The sequence below is a fragment of the Malus domestica genome, chromosome 02 (genome assembly GCF_042453785.1).
Source record: "Malus domestica chromosome 02, GDT2T_hap1".
NCBI classification, from domain to species: domain Eukaryota; kingdom Viridiplantae; phylum Streptophyta; class Magnoliopsida; order Rosales; family Rosaceae; genus Malus; species Malus domestica.
The window spans coordinates 13,352,477-13,371,863 of NC_091662.1; the positions used below are offsets into that span (position 1 = coordinate 13,352,477).

At 39.5% G+C, this 19,387-nt stretch overlaps 1 protein-coding gene across 2 annotated transcripts; it reads left to right on the forward strand.

Annotated features, from left to right (window-relative positions):
• Nucleotides 1-4,187: 4,187 nt before the first annotated feature.
• On the forward strand, nt 4,188-6,036 carry LOC103407110 (methyl jasmonate esterase 1-like). 2 transcript variants are annotated; one of them, XM_029091643.2, is made up of 4 exons: nt 4,238-4,530; nt 4,609-4,749; nt 5,299-5,427; nt 5,572-6,036. In XM_029091643.2, exons 1-4 carry the CDS (start codon nt 4,297-4,299, stop codon nt 5,842-5,844), a joined length of 777 nt encoding a protein of 258 aa, XP_028947476.1. In that variant the 5' UTR covers nt 4,238-4,296; the 3' UTR covers nt 5,845-6,036. The 2 variants fall into 2 exon arrangements, with proteins under 2 accessions (XP_028947474.2, XP_028947476.1); XM_029091641.2 differs by having other exon boundaries at nt 4,188-4,749.
• Nucleotides 6,037-19,387: the final 13,351 nt, after the last annotated feature.

A 19,387-nucleotide genomic window follows, 5' to 3' on the forward strand; every position in this document is an offset into this window, starting at 1 on the left:
TTTCTTTTCTGAAAGAAAAATGAGATGTGTAAGAACTTGCAATAATATGAATTTTGAAGGTATGTTGTGTTAGAACTTCTGGTTTTTACAAGTTTTTCATTTTGATCTTCAAGCCAAAATGATAAGTACTCGAAACTTCAAGCTCGAGATTTCCAAGATGATTGAGGAGGGTGATTGTACCACACCATTCTCATTGAAATAATATAACATAGGATGAGCGATTATTCCACACCACTCCAGTAGCAGGAAAATTTAAATACGCATAGCAAGGTGGGCGATTATACCACACCACCTAAAATTGCACTGAAATTAAATAGCAGGCAAATTTAAATGCAAGGTAGGGTGGGCGATTATATCGCTCCACCTAAAATTTGCAGTAAAATTAAATCTGCAGTCCAAGATAGGTGATGATACCACACCATCTTAGATTGCAGTAAGATTAAATTTGCAATTCAAGATGGGAAATTGTACCGCACCATCTTGGATTGCAGTAAAATCAACATAAATAAATACTGGGTTAGTAATCAAGATCTACACCAAACAAAAAATCAAAGATGTATGTAACTGTTAGGTTAAGAACTAAAGGCAAGCATGGAGCAAACAGTTCGTCGCGAGGGTATATCGTGCAGTTGAGGCAGAGGAAGAAGATGAACAATAAAATCCTTAGAGGAAACTTTTTTTTTTCTTTCTTTCGTTCGGTGAAGAGAAATGAGAAATGGTTAGGTTTTAGAGACTCGTGCTGATAATGTGTTATAAATATATAAAAGTTAGAGAGATAACATTTACTAATAACAGGAGAAAAGCTGGTGTAAAATATCACACTGAAACTATAGCACAAGAGAATGGCAAATAAAAGAGGGAGGAATGGATACTGAAGTTATTAATCTTTCATTTCTTCTCAGTATATCACTCTGTCATTTAATAGCAGTCGGAGCGCTCTATTCATAGAGCGGCTCTATACAAACAGGTTCTTATAGCTTGAAATTTACAACACATGACTTTAAAAATATGATCACCTTTATTTCCAAAGTCTACATTACTTTGTGTGGGTATTGAAAAACTTACATGGGCATTCATTAAATTGCCAATGGTTTCAGCATTGTCAATGTTTTCAACTGCTAATGTTTTCAACAGCTAATATTTTCAACAGAGTTAGGTTTTATGTCAGGGAGATTTAATAATTTTTCTAGAACTGTCTACTTACAAGTTACACTAGAACTAATAGTCCAACAGAGGCCAAAGTTATCCAAGAAACAAAGAAGTTTGTGGTGGAAAGAGTATTAAAGTTGACTCCAAAGTTATCCAAGAAACAAAGAAGTTTGTGGTGGAAAGAGTATTAAAGTTGACTCCTCATCCCAACAATGTCGCCAAGTGAAGTTGGCAGCACCGTACGTCTAAAGAAGGGCAAGTTTCCAACGTCTGAAAAGAAATCGATTTGGTTGGTGGGTCAAGTTGGCGTGAGAACAAGTTTCCAACCTCTGACAAGTCAAGTCAATATTAAATAAAATTGGAAATCAATTATAAACCAACAAAACACCTTGCAAGGAAATTCAAAATCGGATATGTGTTCGGATAACTTCAGTATGAATAAAAAATAGTATGAAACGATCAGGTATCATCTCATGACATACCGTTTACAAATCGAAAAAACCAAACTGAAACGGAAAAAAAATGAACCATAAAAAAACAGAACAAAATTAGGGAAATCAAATCGAATCGAATTCTATTAATTCGGGTTCAGATTCGAAAGTTAGTATAGTGAACTGAACCGAACACCTAAACATTGAAACAACATCGTTTTATGCTTTACACTAACCCTAACTAATACATCCATCGTCTAACATTGTCTCCAGACTCCAAGTCCATACCCTACCTCCAGTCTCCATGTCATGCCCCATCTCGATATACATCTAGGATCAATGTGATGCTGGACTCTAGGGGTGCCAAGATATACAAATAAGAAATACTGGAACTGAAATTGAAATTGACAATATTTGGTAAGGTGGTGTGGTCTGTCATAGTACTTACAACAGCTGTACAACAAAGCACAACCCTCACTAGGGTGACACACCCGTAGGCTCTCAAAAGAAAGTCCGAAAAGAAATATAAGGAAAAGTACCAAGAGTAACCTAATCGGTACAAGCTCCTTGAACTCTGAACTTATATCCCACTAATTCCTCGTATCTATTGACACTTATCCAAATAATCATTAACTCGGCTAAATAGTCAAACTGGTCCCTGAAATTTGCATAACTCATCACTTTGGTCCCTAAAATTTCAAATCAATAAAAGTGGTCCCTGAGATTATCCACCACCTATCATTTTGGTCATTCCGTTAAAAACTCCGTTAAGTGTCCCGGAGCTCTTGGTCGAAAGTTTGGGCAATTTTCAAAGCTTTGTAACTCAATCGTTTCTTCACCAAATTCGACCCATAATATATCAAAATGAAGATAGGAAAGTGTAGAATAAGATTATACCTATTTGGAAGTCCAAAGGTTGATGGAGATGGTCGGAAAATAGCCTTAAGTTGACTGGTTCGAGGGAAAACTTGAAAACTCACTAGAAACTGTGTAAAGTTTAAACGTTCGTAACTTCTTCAATAATAAACGAATCAGGTAATTCAAAAACGAAAATTATACTTCTCGACAAGACGAAGAGAATGGTACCTTTTTCAATGGCTAACTCGCTGTGGGTTGGCCGGAAAATGGCTCGAAAGTGGTCGTCTTGGTCTCGAGTTAGCCACTTTTGAGCCTTTGTCCGGCCAAACCACGACGATTTAGCCGTCGAGAAAGGTACCATTCTCTTTGTCTCATCGAGAAGTATGATTTCGTTTTTGAATCACTTGATTTCGTTGAGTATTGAAGAAGTTATGAACGTTTAAAGTTTACCAGTTTCTGGTGAGTTTTCCAGTTTTTCCTCGGACCATTCAACTTTGAGGCTATTTGCCGGCCATCTCCGGCAGCCATTGGTCTTCCAAATAGGTATAATCTTATTCTACACTTTCCTATCTTCATTTTGATATATTATGGGTCAAATTTGGTTAAGAAACGATTGAGTTACAAAACTTTGAAAATTGCCCAAACTTCCAGCCAAGAGCTTAGGGACACTTAACAGAGTTTTTAACAGAATGACCAAAATGATGGATGGTGGACAATCTCAGGGACCATTTTTATTGATTTGAAATGTGAGAGACCAAAATGATGAGTTATGCAAATCTTAAGGATCATTTTGTCTATTTAGCCTTCCATCATATTACCGAGATTTGTATGTCGTACTTGTTCGTGATAAATTTTCTTTGCTTGCCTAAACTTTGAAAACTTTATACGGTTTCCGAGTATTTTATAATTTGAAAATTTTAATCAGTGTATAAAATATCCGAAAGTACAATAGAAATTCCGCCTAAATGCTCATTTATCACTCACTGTTGGAAATTCTTGTGCTATCCAATAGCCAAGGATTTTGTCCATCCTAGCAATTGACAGGTTTGAAACCCTAAGTCCCAAGCTACCCTTTCTCCCTTTAGGTTTTGCTGAGCATGCCCTGTTTGGCTATTTCATTTCATTTCCGTTACATTTAATTCAGTGTAGGCGGACCCATGTACAAGGAATGTTATAGGATTAAGAACAGGCAAAACAATCACAACTTATATTACTTTCATTTTAAATTACATTCAAGTTTTTTTATATAAAACGTTCACACTTACTAATTACACGAGTATTTAATTGAAGACAATATTAATGTAATGATAAACAGCAATCCTTCCCTCTGAAACTCAAACAAACCGTACGAATCGTTTCACGTATGTCGTCATTTGGTTCTTTACCAAATAGAATTCGGATTCTCTTTGTGAGGATTCTAGGGATCCATAAATCGTGTCTATTCATCATACATTATGCGGTCATAAATCATTTTAAATATTTTTATTTAAAATTAAACACAAACAGTACCTAACAAAACTGACCGCACAATGTACGATAAACAGACACGATTCACAGATCTCCATGATCCTCACCAAAAGAATCCAGAGAGGATCCCGTTGGCACCAAATATGTGGCTCTACATAGGAAACTACTTCTCCAGCAAATTTGAGTTGGGAATTCCAAAAAAAAAAAAAAAAAAAAAAAAATTTGAGTTGGGAATACTTTTCAACTTTAATACAATGACTTTTGACTTTTGAGCAAATTATTAATTCTCTGATCGAGACTTTTGACTTCTGAATCAATTATTAGTTCTCCGATCGTGTGTACATATGAAAGTAAGACGAGAGATGCAAACCATCAAGGAAATTGAGCGTTAATGATAGAGAAGATGGAGAACATAACAGAGAAGCTTTGCTTAGCAAAAGCTAGTACCTCAACCCCATCCTCGCCCCCCATTCACAACCAAACTCAAAGTCCAAAACGTTTTGTGTTGATACATGGAGCTTGTCATGGAGCATGGAGCTGGTATAAGGTGGCAACTCTCCTCAAGGACTCAGGTCATCATGTCACAGCTCTAGACTTGGGAGCATCCGGGATCAACCCGATTCAGGTACAGCAACTGCCTTCGTTATCGGAATACGTCGAGCCTTTGACAAAGCTCATGGTGTCTCTACCACCAAATGAAAAGGTTATCCTTGTGGCTCACAGCTTTGGTGGAGCCGTCATATCTATTTTCATGGAGAGGTTTCCGCATAAAATTGCTGCTGCGGTATATGTTACGGCTGTCATGTCTGGTCCTACTCTCAATTTCTCAACTATACAATCAGAGGTAATGAATTTCATACACAAAGATTGAGTTGCACTATATGTCTTCTTTATAGTGCTCTACTGTCATTTGAAATTGATCATATGTTGTACCTTGTTCATCGTATCTTGTGAATCAAAAAAATAAGTATGGCATAACTATATCTCTCCGTTGAGGGTTCCCTCAAATAAACTTATTTGAGACACTTTGTATTGCCAATTTTATAACTTTTACAATGATCCGAATCGTCTTATTTTAATTCATTCATAAATCATCTTTATAAAAAAAATTCACTCCAAAACTATTAAGTATAAATCAAATTAGAGTGAAAAAAATAGACAAATACGATTCTTCAAAAAAACAATAAAATGACTACTATTTAATTCTACATTTATATATATCGAGAATTAGGCCTACAAGAGATCCCTTCAATAAACTTGTTTGAGAGATCTCTAAATTAAATGGGACTATGTATGTGTGCACATGTCTGATCTCTTGTTCATTGTTGTGTGAATCCTACTGAATGAGATATACAAGGGGTAACTAACAAATAATTTTCTGAATAATGCATAGATTAAGAAAAGATTCCATTATATGGATTCTCAATTCAGATATGATAACGGAACCAATAACCCAGCAACATCTTTTCTCTTTGGGCCCAAGGACTTGGCAACAAGCTTGTACCAGCTCTCACCACCACAGGTAAGTCTTAAACTTAAAGTGTGTCTATTGCAATAGATAGGAACCCTATTCGTGCTCTCTTAACACGCACTGGAAAGATAATAATTACTTAGCTAAATATGCTTTTTTTTCTTCTTTTTGGTTGGTGATTTATATAATGTGCAGGATTTAACCCTAGCGTTATCGTTGGTGAGATTTTTTCCTCGCTACAATTATGATGTTATAAAGCTCACAAAAGAGAAATATGGATCAGTTCCTAGAGTATTCATCGTGTCCGGCGAAGACCATGCTATAGTAATGGATGTGCAAAATTACATGATAAAAAGCAATCCGCCAAATGAAGTGAAAGTGATAAACGGTTCTGATCACATGGTCATGGTCTCTAAACCCGTAGAGTTGTTCTTCCATCTCCAAAACACTGCTGAGAAATATTCATAAACACAGTTACACAGACATGTTTAGATTAGGCAAACAAGTATTATACTATTATCCAAATAAGTGAGATTGTTTTATAAGGGATAAGTACTAAGAATTATATGTGTCCATGAACTTTAGCTAAAGAGGTATAAAGTACTCAACAATCTCAGAATTCTCAAATACAATTTTAATATATTTTTTTGTTCACCGTAAGGAGGTATTTATATAATACAATTAAGGAGTATTAGAAAATAAATCAAAATAATCATTAGCTCACAAGGACAAGGAAACCTAAATTTAAAGTAATAACATAAAATCTCTATTTATTGTACCCCCAAAAAAAATTTGGTCGAAATTTTTTGTGGTCAGTGTGGTGATATGGTAATTTTATGTGATATGCCTATTGGTCAAGATGTGTAACTCAAGAAAAAAAGGTATTGGTTCACAATAAAGAGATGCATCTTTTTAATATGTGAACCGAATACAACAAATGTACCAAGAAATATAACTCTAAAATAAAGGATTACACCTTTGACAAGGGTTACAACAATTTAACAAGACTTATACCTATTGACTTGAGTGATTCCCTTCGGTTGTCTATAAATAAGATTGCAATCAAACCATTTCATTCTATTTCCAATTCACTTGCCTAAGAGAGAGTCAAAATATAAATCCTCTTGTGTGATGCCCAGTCTAACAACATCCATCACTGGCGATGATACTTCCTTTATTAGTAAGGGTTAGGTTTTATGTCGGCGAGATTTAACAATTTTTCTAGAAGCGTCTACGTACAAGCTACACCAGAACTAATAGTCCAACAGAGGCCAAACAAAGAAGTCTGTTGGAAAGAACATTCAGTTGACTCCTCATCCTAACAATGTCACCAAGTCAAGTTGGTAGCACCGTTTCAAGAAGGAAATCGATTTGGTTGGTGGGTCAAGTTGGCGTAAGGACAAGTTTCCAACTTCTGAAAAGTCGAGTCAATATTAAATATAATTGGAAATCACTTATAAACCAACAAATTGCCTTGCAAGGAAATTCAAAACCGGAATGAGTTTGGATAACTTCAGTGTGAATAAAAATAAGAGTAAATTGTAGCTATGGTCTCTTAACTTTAACTCAATTGGAGCAATGGTCCCTCAACTAAAAATCCATTACCTTTGGTCCCTCAACTTATCAAAACGTGTAGCTATGGTCCCTCAACTAAAAATTCATTACCATTGGTCCCTGAACTTTAATTCAAGTGGAGAAATGGTCCTTTAACTTTAATCCAATTGTAGCAATGGTCCTTACAATATAACTCGTTTTGACAAATTTTTTGACATAGTTGACGAAAAGAACCATAATTATACACTTTGATGAGTTGAGGGACCCTAATTATATAAATGGTCATTCCAACATAGCTTATTTTGACAAAATTTTGACAGAATTGATAAAAAGGACTATAGCTACACATTTTGATAAGTTGAGGGACCAATGGTAATGGATTTTTAGTTGAGGGACCATTGCTCCAATTTGATTAAAGTTGAGGGACCATTTGTACAATTTACTCTAAAAATAAATGTTAAATATTCCAATGGTATGAAATGATAAGGTATTATCTCATGGCATATACCGTTTACAAATCGATTTATAAGGAGTATACCATGAGATGTAGGGTAGATTCGAAAAATAAAAAATAAATCGAACCGAACCAAAGTAGAAAAAACTGAACCGAGAAAAATCAAACAAAATTAGAGAAATCAGATTGAACCGAACTCTATTAATTTGGTTCCGTGTTCAAAGCTTAGGACAACGAACCGAACTGAATATCTAAATCTTAAAACAACATCGTTTTATATTTTACACTAACCCAAACTAATACAACCCTCGTCCCATCTTGCCTCCAGAGTCCAAACTCATACCCTACCTCCAGTCCTTAGACTCCAAAGTTCAAACTTGATACCTCAACCTTATCGATCACCCTCCAAACAAGAATCTTCTCCTCTCGACGTCGAACATCCGACACCTCGCTCACCTTGCTCGTCGTCGCGCTCACCCCCTGGCTTGATTGGCCTTGATACACCTCCATCCTCTCACGTGGTCCACGAGCACCTCCTTCACTGTGACCTCTCTAACCTGCCAAACTTTGTCTCTAACTTGACTAGGCTCACCATCTTGACCTCACCATCAAGGTAAGCGCTTCTAACACACCCTAACCCTCATGTCTAGTGAAAACCAAAATTGAGGCGTGTTGGCCATCACCTGGATAGGTGATGAAGTCATAACTAAAGTTTTCAACTATTAAAATCTATCAAAATTTTGGTAGAGCTTCCCTTAAAATAGGGATGAGCCCAATTAAAATACCTGCAAACAACCACCTTTATTCCAACAAATCCTCGAAGGGCCACACCTAATGGGTCTTAGACCCTTTATTACATGCAAGACAATGGGTTCAGAGCATAATTACCTAAATACAAGTCTTATGAATAAGTTGAGTAAATACCATACTTCGTAGGAATATGTCAGAGCTGCTGGAATGTACCTCAACGTCTGATGTGATCACTGTTACGACTGCTAAATCTGGTACTCAGTGAAGTCTTCCTCTAGCTGGGCATGTTCTCTAGAGCCTCTGGAACTACTCACATCTACCTCGAATGAGAAAACCTCTTCGAAATTTTGCGAGCATTGTTGAAGTCGAGGGTCTGAGGCTCGACTTCATGTTTTCAGGCAAGAATGAGGTCTTTGAACTTGTGGTGAGCTGGAGATGAAGATGGTAGTTTTTAAAGGGTTAAAACTCGTTGGACTGTGATGGTTATGTGTGGCTCTGGGGAGGAAAAAAACATGTGAAGGAAAGAAGAAAGGGAGAGAGAGTTTTGGAAAATGGGAGAGGGATGTGAGTCCCATTGGAACCCAAACAAACCAAAAGGATTCTCCATAAATGGGGTGAATTTACGAAAATGCCCTTTCATTCATTGTCCTGTAAAAACTGTTTAAAGTCTGATTCTTTGATTCTCATTCCGCTTGTACCTACACGTTCGTAACAATGATTACTATGAAAATACACTAAAACAATAGTTTATATGTGTCACAAATACCAGTCAACGAAAGTCAACACGTACCGTTCTAGGGGCATTTTGGTAATTTTACATCTTCAAGATTAAAATAGTGTAAAATCAGGGACGGATCGTAACACCTCCCAACTTGGTCCTCGATGTCATCTTTTTCTATAGATTTATCACCTGATCTCCGACTTGATTTGGCTCTTCAGTTTATTTCATACAGTCGCATGATTGTTAATTATGAACGACAATTATAATGGTATTTAAGTATTGGGTCTCCTGAATTAGGGTTTCTTCCTTATAAAGGAGGAAATTTCACATGTTGAGCTATTTGTTTGTAAATTAAAGTGTGATATAGCTTCTTTCTCGGCTGAACTCTAAGTGACATTAACTGTGTGTTTATTAGTTGAAATCCCTAGTTAGGCTAGAAATAACATAGGTGTTGAGGATATGGATTAATGTGTCAATTTGCTTTTATTCCTTCTCGACAAATTGCATTGAAGGTAGACAGCCGTAGTGTGCATCAACCCCCAGCATCTTACCCTTCAGTTCTGTTTGTACCATACTTGATCAATCCCAAAACTACTGAGCACCAGTCAACGTTATACCGTCAAGGATCCAGAAGAGTTTCCCTCTAACCAGGAGGCCGATTACAGAGCGACACGTGTTAACATTAAAAGCCAATCATAGTGCGACACATGTCAACATCAGAAGCCAATCACAACACGACACGTGTCAATGTCAGAATGAAACTAGAAATTCTCTTCTATAAATAGAGATCATTCTCTCACAATATTTCCTAATGTCATTTGTACTAAATCATTCACTAGTACTCACTAAAGGAAAACTTGAACCTATGTACTTGTGTAAACCTTTCACAATTAATGAGAACTCCTCTACTCCGTGGATGTAGCCAATCTGGGTGAACCACGTACATCTTATGTTTGCTTTCCTGTCCCTATCCATTTACATACTTATCCACACTACTGACCGAAGCAATCTAGCGAAGGTCACAAACTTAACATTTTCTGTTGTACTAAAGTCCTTAATGATTTTGTGCATCAACATTTGGCGCCGTCTGTGGGAACGACACTTATTCCCACTCTTTTCAGCTTTGTCAAGCTGGTTTCCACCATTCGTACACTCTCTTTTGACCAGGCATCTCTTTCCAACATGGGGAGCGAAGGAAGCCACAACACACAAAATGACACCCCTCTTACACCTAGTGCGAAGCAACGAAAGAAAGAAGGAAAGAGGGTTGCTCTTCGAGCTAAAGTCGATGAGCTAGAAGCTCATAACAACAAGATAGCAATGAAGAATGAGGTCTTCCAAGAGCAGTATGAGAAGCTTTTTGAAACGCTTCACGAAACTAGGCGTACTCAAACACGCGAGCTCGTTGCCCCTGTGGACATCAACCATCATCTGGGTGCCCCACAACACGAAGGGTCACCTTAATTTGACTTGGGTATCCCTGATGAAGAGCGAGCTAATCATCAAAATATTGATCAACATGAGACTTCTCCCAACCGAGCTGCTTCGACCCGAAGCAGGAGAAGTGGAAGAAGACACCTCATTGCAGAAGGGTTGGAAGGATCGAAAGTCGTTTATCGTGACTGCTAAGACTTCCTAAAGCAACGTCGAGAAAATCCTCTTCACATATGCTCGAAGATCAATGACTCAAGGGTTTCTGGAAGACTCGGTCCCTTTCCACGACCCAGGCCAGCTGCCAATCTAGGGAATGAATGACAGGTCCTATAGGAACATAAAGGTACAAGAGACTCTGAGATATTCCAACAGATTTGCCCTAGAAGTCAGTACAGTGAGTCCAAGGAAAAATCACACGCCTTTGCTCAAACTTTCCTACTTCCAAGAGGCGATGGAGACTTACGAAAGAAAATCCCAGTGGTACATGACTCCACTCAGGACCCCCTTGTCTTACAGCTCATTGAGGAAGTAAACAAGTTGAAGGCCGAACGTTAGGCCGAGATACCTGACTGGAACCAACCCAGGCCTAGCTCTCTCCCAAAGAGGATTCTCGACACCCCTTTCAAGTGAAGACAAAACAAAAGCTTGGTTTACAACTCTATACTGGAAGGGAGGACCCAATTGAACACCTTAACCTATTTGAGTCCACCATGGCATATCGGATGCACACCGATGATGAACGATATCTTCTCTTTCCCTCCACCCTCTCTGGCGGAGCTCTAAACTGGTATTGTCGTCTTCCACCTAAGACATTAGACTCATTTGAGGAATTAAGGAAACTGTTTGTTTCTCAACATATTTTCCAGACCGATCGCTTTCACTTTGCGGATGCCTTATACAATATTCGCCCGAAGCCAGACGAGTCATTACGTATGTATGCTGGTCGCTTCAGCCATGAGTATTCTCGTTGTGCTGAGGCAGACGACAAGATTACCTTCAAAGCCTTCATGGTAGGCCTATGTGACTGTTTCTTTAAGTATATGATCAATGCCAACACTTGGAAGACTTACTCTGAGGTGATGGCCCAGGCTTATAACCATGCCTATGCCGAGGCAATGACATACCATGGCCCAGGCCACATGTTTATCCATTTACCCCAGCATAGCACACCTGATACCGAAGCCAATGCCGAGGCAGTCAGGTTACAAGCCCACCAAGAACACGAGCACGTTTTGCTATTACCACGAGCATAACGGCCATGATAGCGAGAAGTGTATCACCCTTCGTAATCGTATTGAAGCTTTAGCGTGTGAAGGAAAAATTGATCGATTCCTCCTTCACCTTTCAAGGGATAACCGTAACCAACGCCAAGTGAATGTGATATATTCCATAAGCGGCGGCACACTTATATCTGAATCTTCCAACAGAGCCATGAAAAATAGCGAACGAGCTTTAAGGCCTGGTCACCAAGTGTTTCACGTGGAAAACATCAGGGGAGGCAAGTGTCAAAAGCCTAACTGGGATCCAATATGTTTCTACCCTAAGGAAGAAAAAGGTATCATCTACCCTCATAATGACCCATTAATCGTGAAAGCTCACATAGCCAACTTTGAGGTACAACGAATCCTGGTAGACACGGGGCTTCGATCAATATCATGTTTGCTGAAGCTTTTAAGGCATTTAATGTAGCTGAACACTTGCTCGATTGCTCGATTTCTCATCTGATAAGCTTCTCCGGTGATATCGTGCAACCTTTAGGAAGCATACACTTACCTTTTACCATTGGTACAGGCCCTTACACAGCTACCATTACCACTAACTTCCTGGTGGTTGATTGCCCAACGACATACAATGTTATCTTTGGACGCACATGCATCAATGATCTCAAGGCCATGGTATCCACGTATATGTTGTTGATGAAATTTCCAACCCTCTGTGGCAATGGTTACATCATAGAAGATCAACTTAGTGCATGATCATGTTACAACAATTCGGTCAAGCAACAGTTTGCATGTGCCTAAGGAAACCCTTTCTATACATGACCAAGTCATAAAGACCAGTCCAGACAAAGCCAACTTGGATCTTCACGGTGGCAACAGTTAACCCAACGATCCTCGAGATGACTCTTTCACCCAGCAAGCACAACTCGCTGAAGAGTTGGATAAAGTCTTTGTCTCAAAAGATTATTCGGATAGCATGATGAAGATTGGCACCACCTTGTCACCATCTATTCGGTTGGCATTGATCTCTTTTTTGCAAGAGAACACTGAGGTCTTTGCCTGGTCATACGAGGACATGCCAGGCATCTCTCCCAATATCATCTGTCATTGCTTAAGTATTGACCCCAAGACCAAGCCAATGAGACAGAAGCGAAGATCTTATGACGCTAAACGGTACGAGGCAATGAAGGCAGAAGTTGAAAAACTCAAAGGCATAGGCTTCGTTCGTGAAGTCAATTATCCAACGTAGGTAGCAAATGTTGTCCTCGTTAAGAAGAATCCGACCAAGGAAAGTTTCCTGCTCCAAAAGGTCTTGTGGAGAATGTGTGTCGATTACACCGACCTAAACAAAGGATGCCCGAAGGATAGCTTTCCTCTTCCTCTCATAGACAAACTTATAGACTCTACGGCAGGGTGTGAACTTCTTAGCTTCATGGATGCTTACTCAAGATACAACCAAATCCTCATGAACCCTCCGGACCAAGAACATACAACCTTCATTACTAATAGGGGACTATATTGCTATAAAGTCATGCCCTTTGGCCTAAAGAATGCAGGAGCAACTTATCAGAGATTGGTCAATTCAATGTTTGTCGAACAGATTGGGAAGAGCATGGAAGTTTACGTTGATGATATGCTAGTCAAGAGCAAACATGCTGACCAACACATCACCAACCTATCTAAAACTTTCACCATTCTGAAGAGGTATCGAATGAGGTTAAACCCCAACAAATGTGCCTTCGGCGTAGGCTCTGAAAAATTCTTAGGCTTCATGATAAGCCAACGAGGCATTGAGGCTAATCCCAAGAAGATCAAAGAAATCCTCGACATGAAGGAACTGGTAACTTCAAAAGACATCCACAGCCTTACTGGCAAGGTAGCAGCCATCTCTAAGGCCACAGACAGATGTGCTCATTTCTTCAAAGCACTTAAGGGAAGTAAGAAGTACATTACATGGACTGATGAATGTGCTGAGGCATTCAAGAACCTCAAAGACTACATGAGTGAAGCCCCTCTGCTCTCCAAACTTGAGGTTGGTGACACTCTCATTATTTATCTGTCGATATCGGCTTTAGCAGTAAGTTCCGTTCTCATTCGAAATGATGGTAATGTCGAACGGCCTGTCTACTACGCTAGCAAGGCCTTACAAGATGCAAATACACGATACTCCAACATTGAGAAATTGGCTTTAGCATTGGTCATGTCTGCTCGAAAACTTCGCCCTTACTTCCAAACACACTCCACCATCGTGCTTACCAATCATCCTCCTCGACAGATACTCCATAGTCCTGACATTTCCGGGTGAATGATCAAATTGGCGATAACATTGGGTGAGTTTGACATCTCCTACCAACCAAAGCCAGCTGAGAAGGGCCAAGCAGTGGCAGACTTCATCGTCGACTTCACATATCCTGTTGACATTGTTTCTACGCTTAAAGAAGTGGTTTCATTACCCTCGGAATCTCAGAAAATAGAACCAACAGCCCTAGCATGGAGTCTATATGTTGATGGCTCGTCCAACCAACAGGGTTGTGGAGCAGGACTAGTCCTTACGACACCTGACAAAGTGGTGATGGAGTATGCTCTTCGTTTCAAATTCAAGGCGTCGAACAATAAGGCCGAATATGAAGCTCTCTTAGCAGGCTTACGTTTGGCCAAACACCTTGGGGTTAAACGAACTGATATCTTCAGTGACTCCCAATTGGTGGTTAACCAGGTCACGAACAACTTTGACGCTAATGATAACTCCATGGCAACATATCTGGCACAAACACAATTGTTGCTCAAGCACTTCCACTACCAGATCACCCAAATTCCTCGAGCGGCAAACAGTCATGTAGATGCTTTGGCTCACCTCGCCTCAGTGGTGGAAGACAAGATTGGGAGAAAAATTCAAGTCGAAATGTTAGCAGCACCAAGTACCATGGCTGCGGAAGTGTGCAACTTACAACAGGGGGATAGTTGGATTACCCCGATTTATAGATTCCTTGCTCATGGCACCCTTCCAAATGACAAAGTCCAAGCTAAGCAAATTCGATACAAGGTTACCCGTCACTTGATCGTTAATAACCAACTCTACAAGCGGGGTTTTAACCTACCATACCTAAGATGCCTTACACCCGGTGAGCGGAAACTGTCATTTGGGAAATACATGAAGGAGTCTGCGAAGATCATGTTGGATCTCGATCCCTAGCACACAAGGCTTTTCGCCAAGGATATTACTGGCCAACACCCCACCAAGATGCCATTAGAATATCCCGCTCTTGTGATAAGTGTCAACGTTACGCAATTATTCCTCACTACCCTCCCGAGCCGCTCACTTCTATGATCAGTCCTTGGCCCTTCGCCCAATAGGGACTTGATTTGATCGGCCAAATGCCTGCAGGGAAGGGCAAGGTTTGCTATGCAATCGTTGCAGTTGATTACTTCACAAAATGGGCCGAAGTAGAACCCTTGGCAACCATTACTGAGGCAAAAATAGAAGACTTCGTATGGAAGAACATCCTTTGCAGATTCGTCATTCCCAATGCGATAGTCACTGACAACGAGCGACAATTCGACAACAATAAGTTCAAGATGTTATGCTCTAAGTTTAACATCAATTTATGTTTTGCCTCCCCAGCTCATCCTCAGTCTAATGGACAAGTTGAAGACATCAACAAAATAATCAAGTTAACTTTGAAAACCAGCTTGGACAAGGCTAAAGGTTGTTGGCCAGAATTTGTACCCCAAGTTCTTTGGTCATACCGCACTCGTATCGGACATCAAGAGGAGAAACCCCATTCTCACTTGCCTTTGGTACAGAGACAGTTGTCCCAGTTAAGCTTGAACAAGTAATGTTCCGAGTTCAGAATTACGTGCAAAGCGAAAATGACAAACAACTTACCCTCAACTTAGATCTAGTCAAGGAACACAAAAACCAGGCTTACTTGAGGAATGTCGCCTACAAGCAGCGCATCTCCAACTACTATGACTCAACAGTCAAACCAAATTCTTTCAAAGTGGGGGACTGGGTATTGAAGAAAATATTACTCTGCGACAGAGTCCCTAGTGAAGGAACACTTAGTCTAAACTGGGATGGACCGTTTGAAGTTGTTGGCATCAGTCGCCCTGGCTCCTACAAGCTTAGAAGCTTCGATGGCAAGACCCTTGGCCATCCATAGAACGCTGATCACTTGAAGTACTATTACAAGTAAACTCACATTGTACAAATGTTAAGCTTCAGCCGTTCGGCATCCTATGTAACGAAGACTATTTGGCATGAATTCAATAAAGAGGTGATTTAGACAACTCGGTCTTAATCCTCTTACATTCCTAGCAATGAAACACTCGGGTTCAAAGCTTCAACATGAATGCTTCTAACATGAAACAAAGTCTAAGTATATGTCAACAAGATTATACAAATAAACGAACAGCTTCACAGTATATTCGTTCAATCATACATTCCAACACATTCATACATAAGCCAACCATGCTTTGAAAGGGTTCAATATACTTTGTGTCATTCCACACTTACTACAATGTGCCTAGACACATTGCCCTTATTCTCACCAACCAGGTGATGAAATGTAAAGAAGGAACTCATTTTCATGCCACCAACCAGGTGATGAAATGTACAACCCGTACTCTCCTTCATGCCACCAACCAGGTGAAGAAGGAACTCATCTTCATGCCACCAACCAGGTGATGAAATGTACAACCCGTACTCTCCTTTATGCTACCAACCAGGTGATGAAATGTACAACCCGTACTCTAATATCATTTGGCAACTTGCCATTCATGCCACCAACCAGGTGATGAAATGTGCAACCCGTACTCTCATTCATGCCACCAACCAGGTGATGAAATGTACAACCCGTACTCTAATATCATTTGGCAACTTGCCACTCATGCCACCAACCAGGTGAAGAAGGAACTCATCTTCATGCTACCAACCAGGTGATGAAATGTACAACCTGTAATCTTTTTCATGCCACCAACTAGGTGATGAAATGTACAACCCGTACTTTAATATCATTTAGCAATTTGACATTCATGCCACTAACCAGGTGAAGAAGAAACTCATCCTCGTGCAACCAACCAGGTGATGAAATGTGATGAAAGGTGATGAAGGAACTCACCTTCGTACCACCAACTAAGTGATGAAAGCAACTCAGCATTCATTCCACCTACCAGAAGACGAGTGATACAACTTGTACATGTGAACTCCTAGCATTCACAAATAATAAAAAACCTTCAAGCTTGACAACTTAACTAGGGGAGCACTTATGCCCAACAAGAGTTATAGTCACCAACAAAGTCTTATTGCAAGCCAACAACAACTTCAATGCATGGCATATGAAGATCAAGCTATTCAGCCCTTTTGCATCTGCTTCAGACATTTCCCCTCTGTAACAATACAAACACTACAGCTCGTAGAAAGCTTCACACACTTTTGATCAAGACAGTGTGAAGCAAAACCAATTTATGGTGCTAACAAGAGCTTCATTAAAGAAGTTCAACCATAATTCTCAAAAGCTTCACGCACTCTTGATCAAGACAATGTGAAGCAAAACCAATTTATGGTGCCAACAAGAACTTCATCAATGGAGGGTAACCACAATTCTCAAAAGCTTCACACACTCTTGATCAAGACAGTGTGAAGCAAAACTAGGTGCCAACAAGAGATTCATCAAAGGAGGGCAACCACAATTCTCAAAAGCTTCACACACTCTTGATCAAGACAGTGTTAAGCAAAACCAATGTATGGTGCCAACAAGAGCTTCATCAATAAAGGGCAACCATAATTCTCAAAAGCTTCACACACTCTTGATCAAGATAGTGTAAAGCAAAACCAATTTATGGTGCCAACAAAAGCCTCATCAAATGAGTTCAACCACAATTCTTAAAAGCTTCACACACTTTTGATCAAGACAGTGTGAAGCAAAACCAATTTATGGTGCCAACAAAAGCTTCATCAATGAAGGGCAATTACAACTTGTAGAAAGCTTCACACACTCTTAATCATGACCGTTCGAAGCAAATTCAATTTATATGGTTCATCCAAACCTTCAACTACTACAAGGTGTGGCTTGCATCACAATCTCTTGCTCAACAGTGTGGAAGCAAAATTTGTATATGTTGTCGCTCCCACATTTTCAAATTTCTACTTTTCCCAAAAAAAAGAAAAAGGAAATTGGGAAATTCTACGAAGCTTTACCACAAAAGCTTCATCAATGGAGGACAACTACAAATTCTCAAAAGCTTCTTACTATCTTGATCAAGATAGTGTGAAGCAAAATCAATGCATGGTACCTAACAAAGCTTCACCAACAAAAGCTTCATCAATGGAGGACAACTACAAATTCTCAAAAGCTTCACACTATTTTGATCAAGATAGTGTGAAGCAAAATCAATTCATAGTACCCAACAAAATCTTCAACTCCAAAGCTTCACCTACAAAGCTTCAACTCCAAAACTTTATCTACAAAAGCTTCACCCACAATAGCTTCACCCACAAAAGCTTCACCCACAAAAGCTTCACCCATAAAAGGTTCACCCACAAAAGCTTCACCCATAAAAGCTTGACCCACAAAAGCTTGACCCATAAAAGCTTCACCCACAACAAAAGCTTCACCCACAAAAACTTCACCCACCACAAAAGCTTCACCCACAATAGCTTCACCTACAAAAGCTTCGCTTATAAAAGCTTCACCTACAAAAGCTTCACCTATAAAAGCTTCACCAACAAAAGCTTCACCCACAATAGCTTCACCCACAATAGCTTCACCCACAAAAGCTTCACCCATAAAAGCTTCACCAACAAAAGCTTCACTCACCACAAAAGATTCACCCACAAAAGCTTCCCCCACCATAAAAGTTTCACCCAAAAAAGCTTCCCCCACCACAAAAGCTTCACCCACCATACAAAAGCTTCACTTACAAAACTTCAACACAAAAACTCCACCTATAAAAGTTTCACACTATCTTGATCAAGATAGTGTGAAGCAAAATCAATTCATGGTACCCAACAAAGCCTCAACCTCAAAGCTTCACCTACAAAACTTCACCTATAAAGCTTAAAATATATATATATATATATATATTCAGAAATTTGAAAATTCAAAAATTCAAAAATAAAAAAAAAATCGAAAATTAAAAAAAAATGCCTAGGCCTCATCTTCTTTGGGCTTAACAACTTTCATAACAAATATATATGAAGGAAGAGTTTTGAGCTACCACTTAGAAAGAAAAATGATGAAGTTTTGTTACTTTAGAAACTTGGCTACTAGCAAGACACCTCTTTCGTCAACTCTCTCGACTGGAGACTTGAGGGACTCCTATCATATGCTACTGCACCTTGATACTCGGAAGTCTCACGACTACTTAGTAACTTGGATTTTTTCAACTCTCCAACCGAGAAGTTTTCCTCACTCGGGAAATTAAGGGAGCACTACCTCAACTTACATGCTTCACTCACAAAGCTTCAACCAAAGGAAACATTCAAAGAACTTAGTGAAGAAGGCCTTGGTGTATTAAACACAATATGTTGAAATGAAGCAAAACTTGTTTATTGATATCTTCGATAAGTTACAAATATGTACATATACATGAATCAAAATAAACAAACAAGAGGGAGCCTTCACAAAGGTTGCTCATGAGAAGTTTCAACAGTCGGCAGAGCCCCAGAAAGAGTAGGCACCAGAGGGTGATCATTCGGAGCCTCAGTACTAGGCAGAACCCCAGAAGGATGAGGCACCGAAGGTTGATCATTTGGAGCTTCATTACGCGGTACTGCCTCAGATGACAAAGGCAATAAATGCCTTTGGAACAAACCCACAAACCTCTGATGATTATGTAAAATCTGACCATCAGATTCCTGCGGCTGGTCAAGCTTCC

What these genes read in the sequence shown, in the direction of transcription:
- LOC103407110 (XM_029091641.2), top strand. Translation starts at nt 4,297, where the DNA reads ATGATAGAGAAGATGGAGAACATAACAGAGAAGCTTTGCTTAGCAAAA. An exon ending in TCTCAACTATACAATCAGAG is followed by an intron (nt 4,750 to 5,298) that starts GTAATGAATTTC and finishes AATAATGCATAG; the next exon opens with ATTAAGAAAAGATTCCATTA. An exon ending in ACCAGCTCTCACCACCACAG is followed by an intron (nt 5,428 to 5,571) that starts GTAAGTCTTAAA and finishes TATAATGTGCAG; the next exon opens with GATTTAACCCTAGCGTTATC.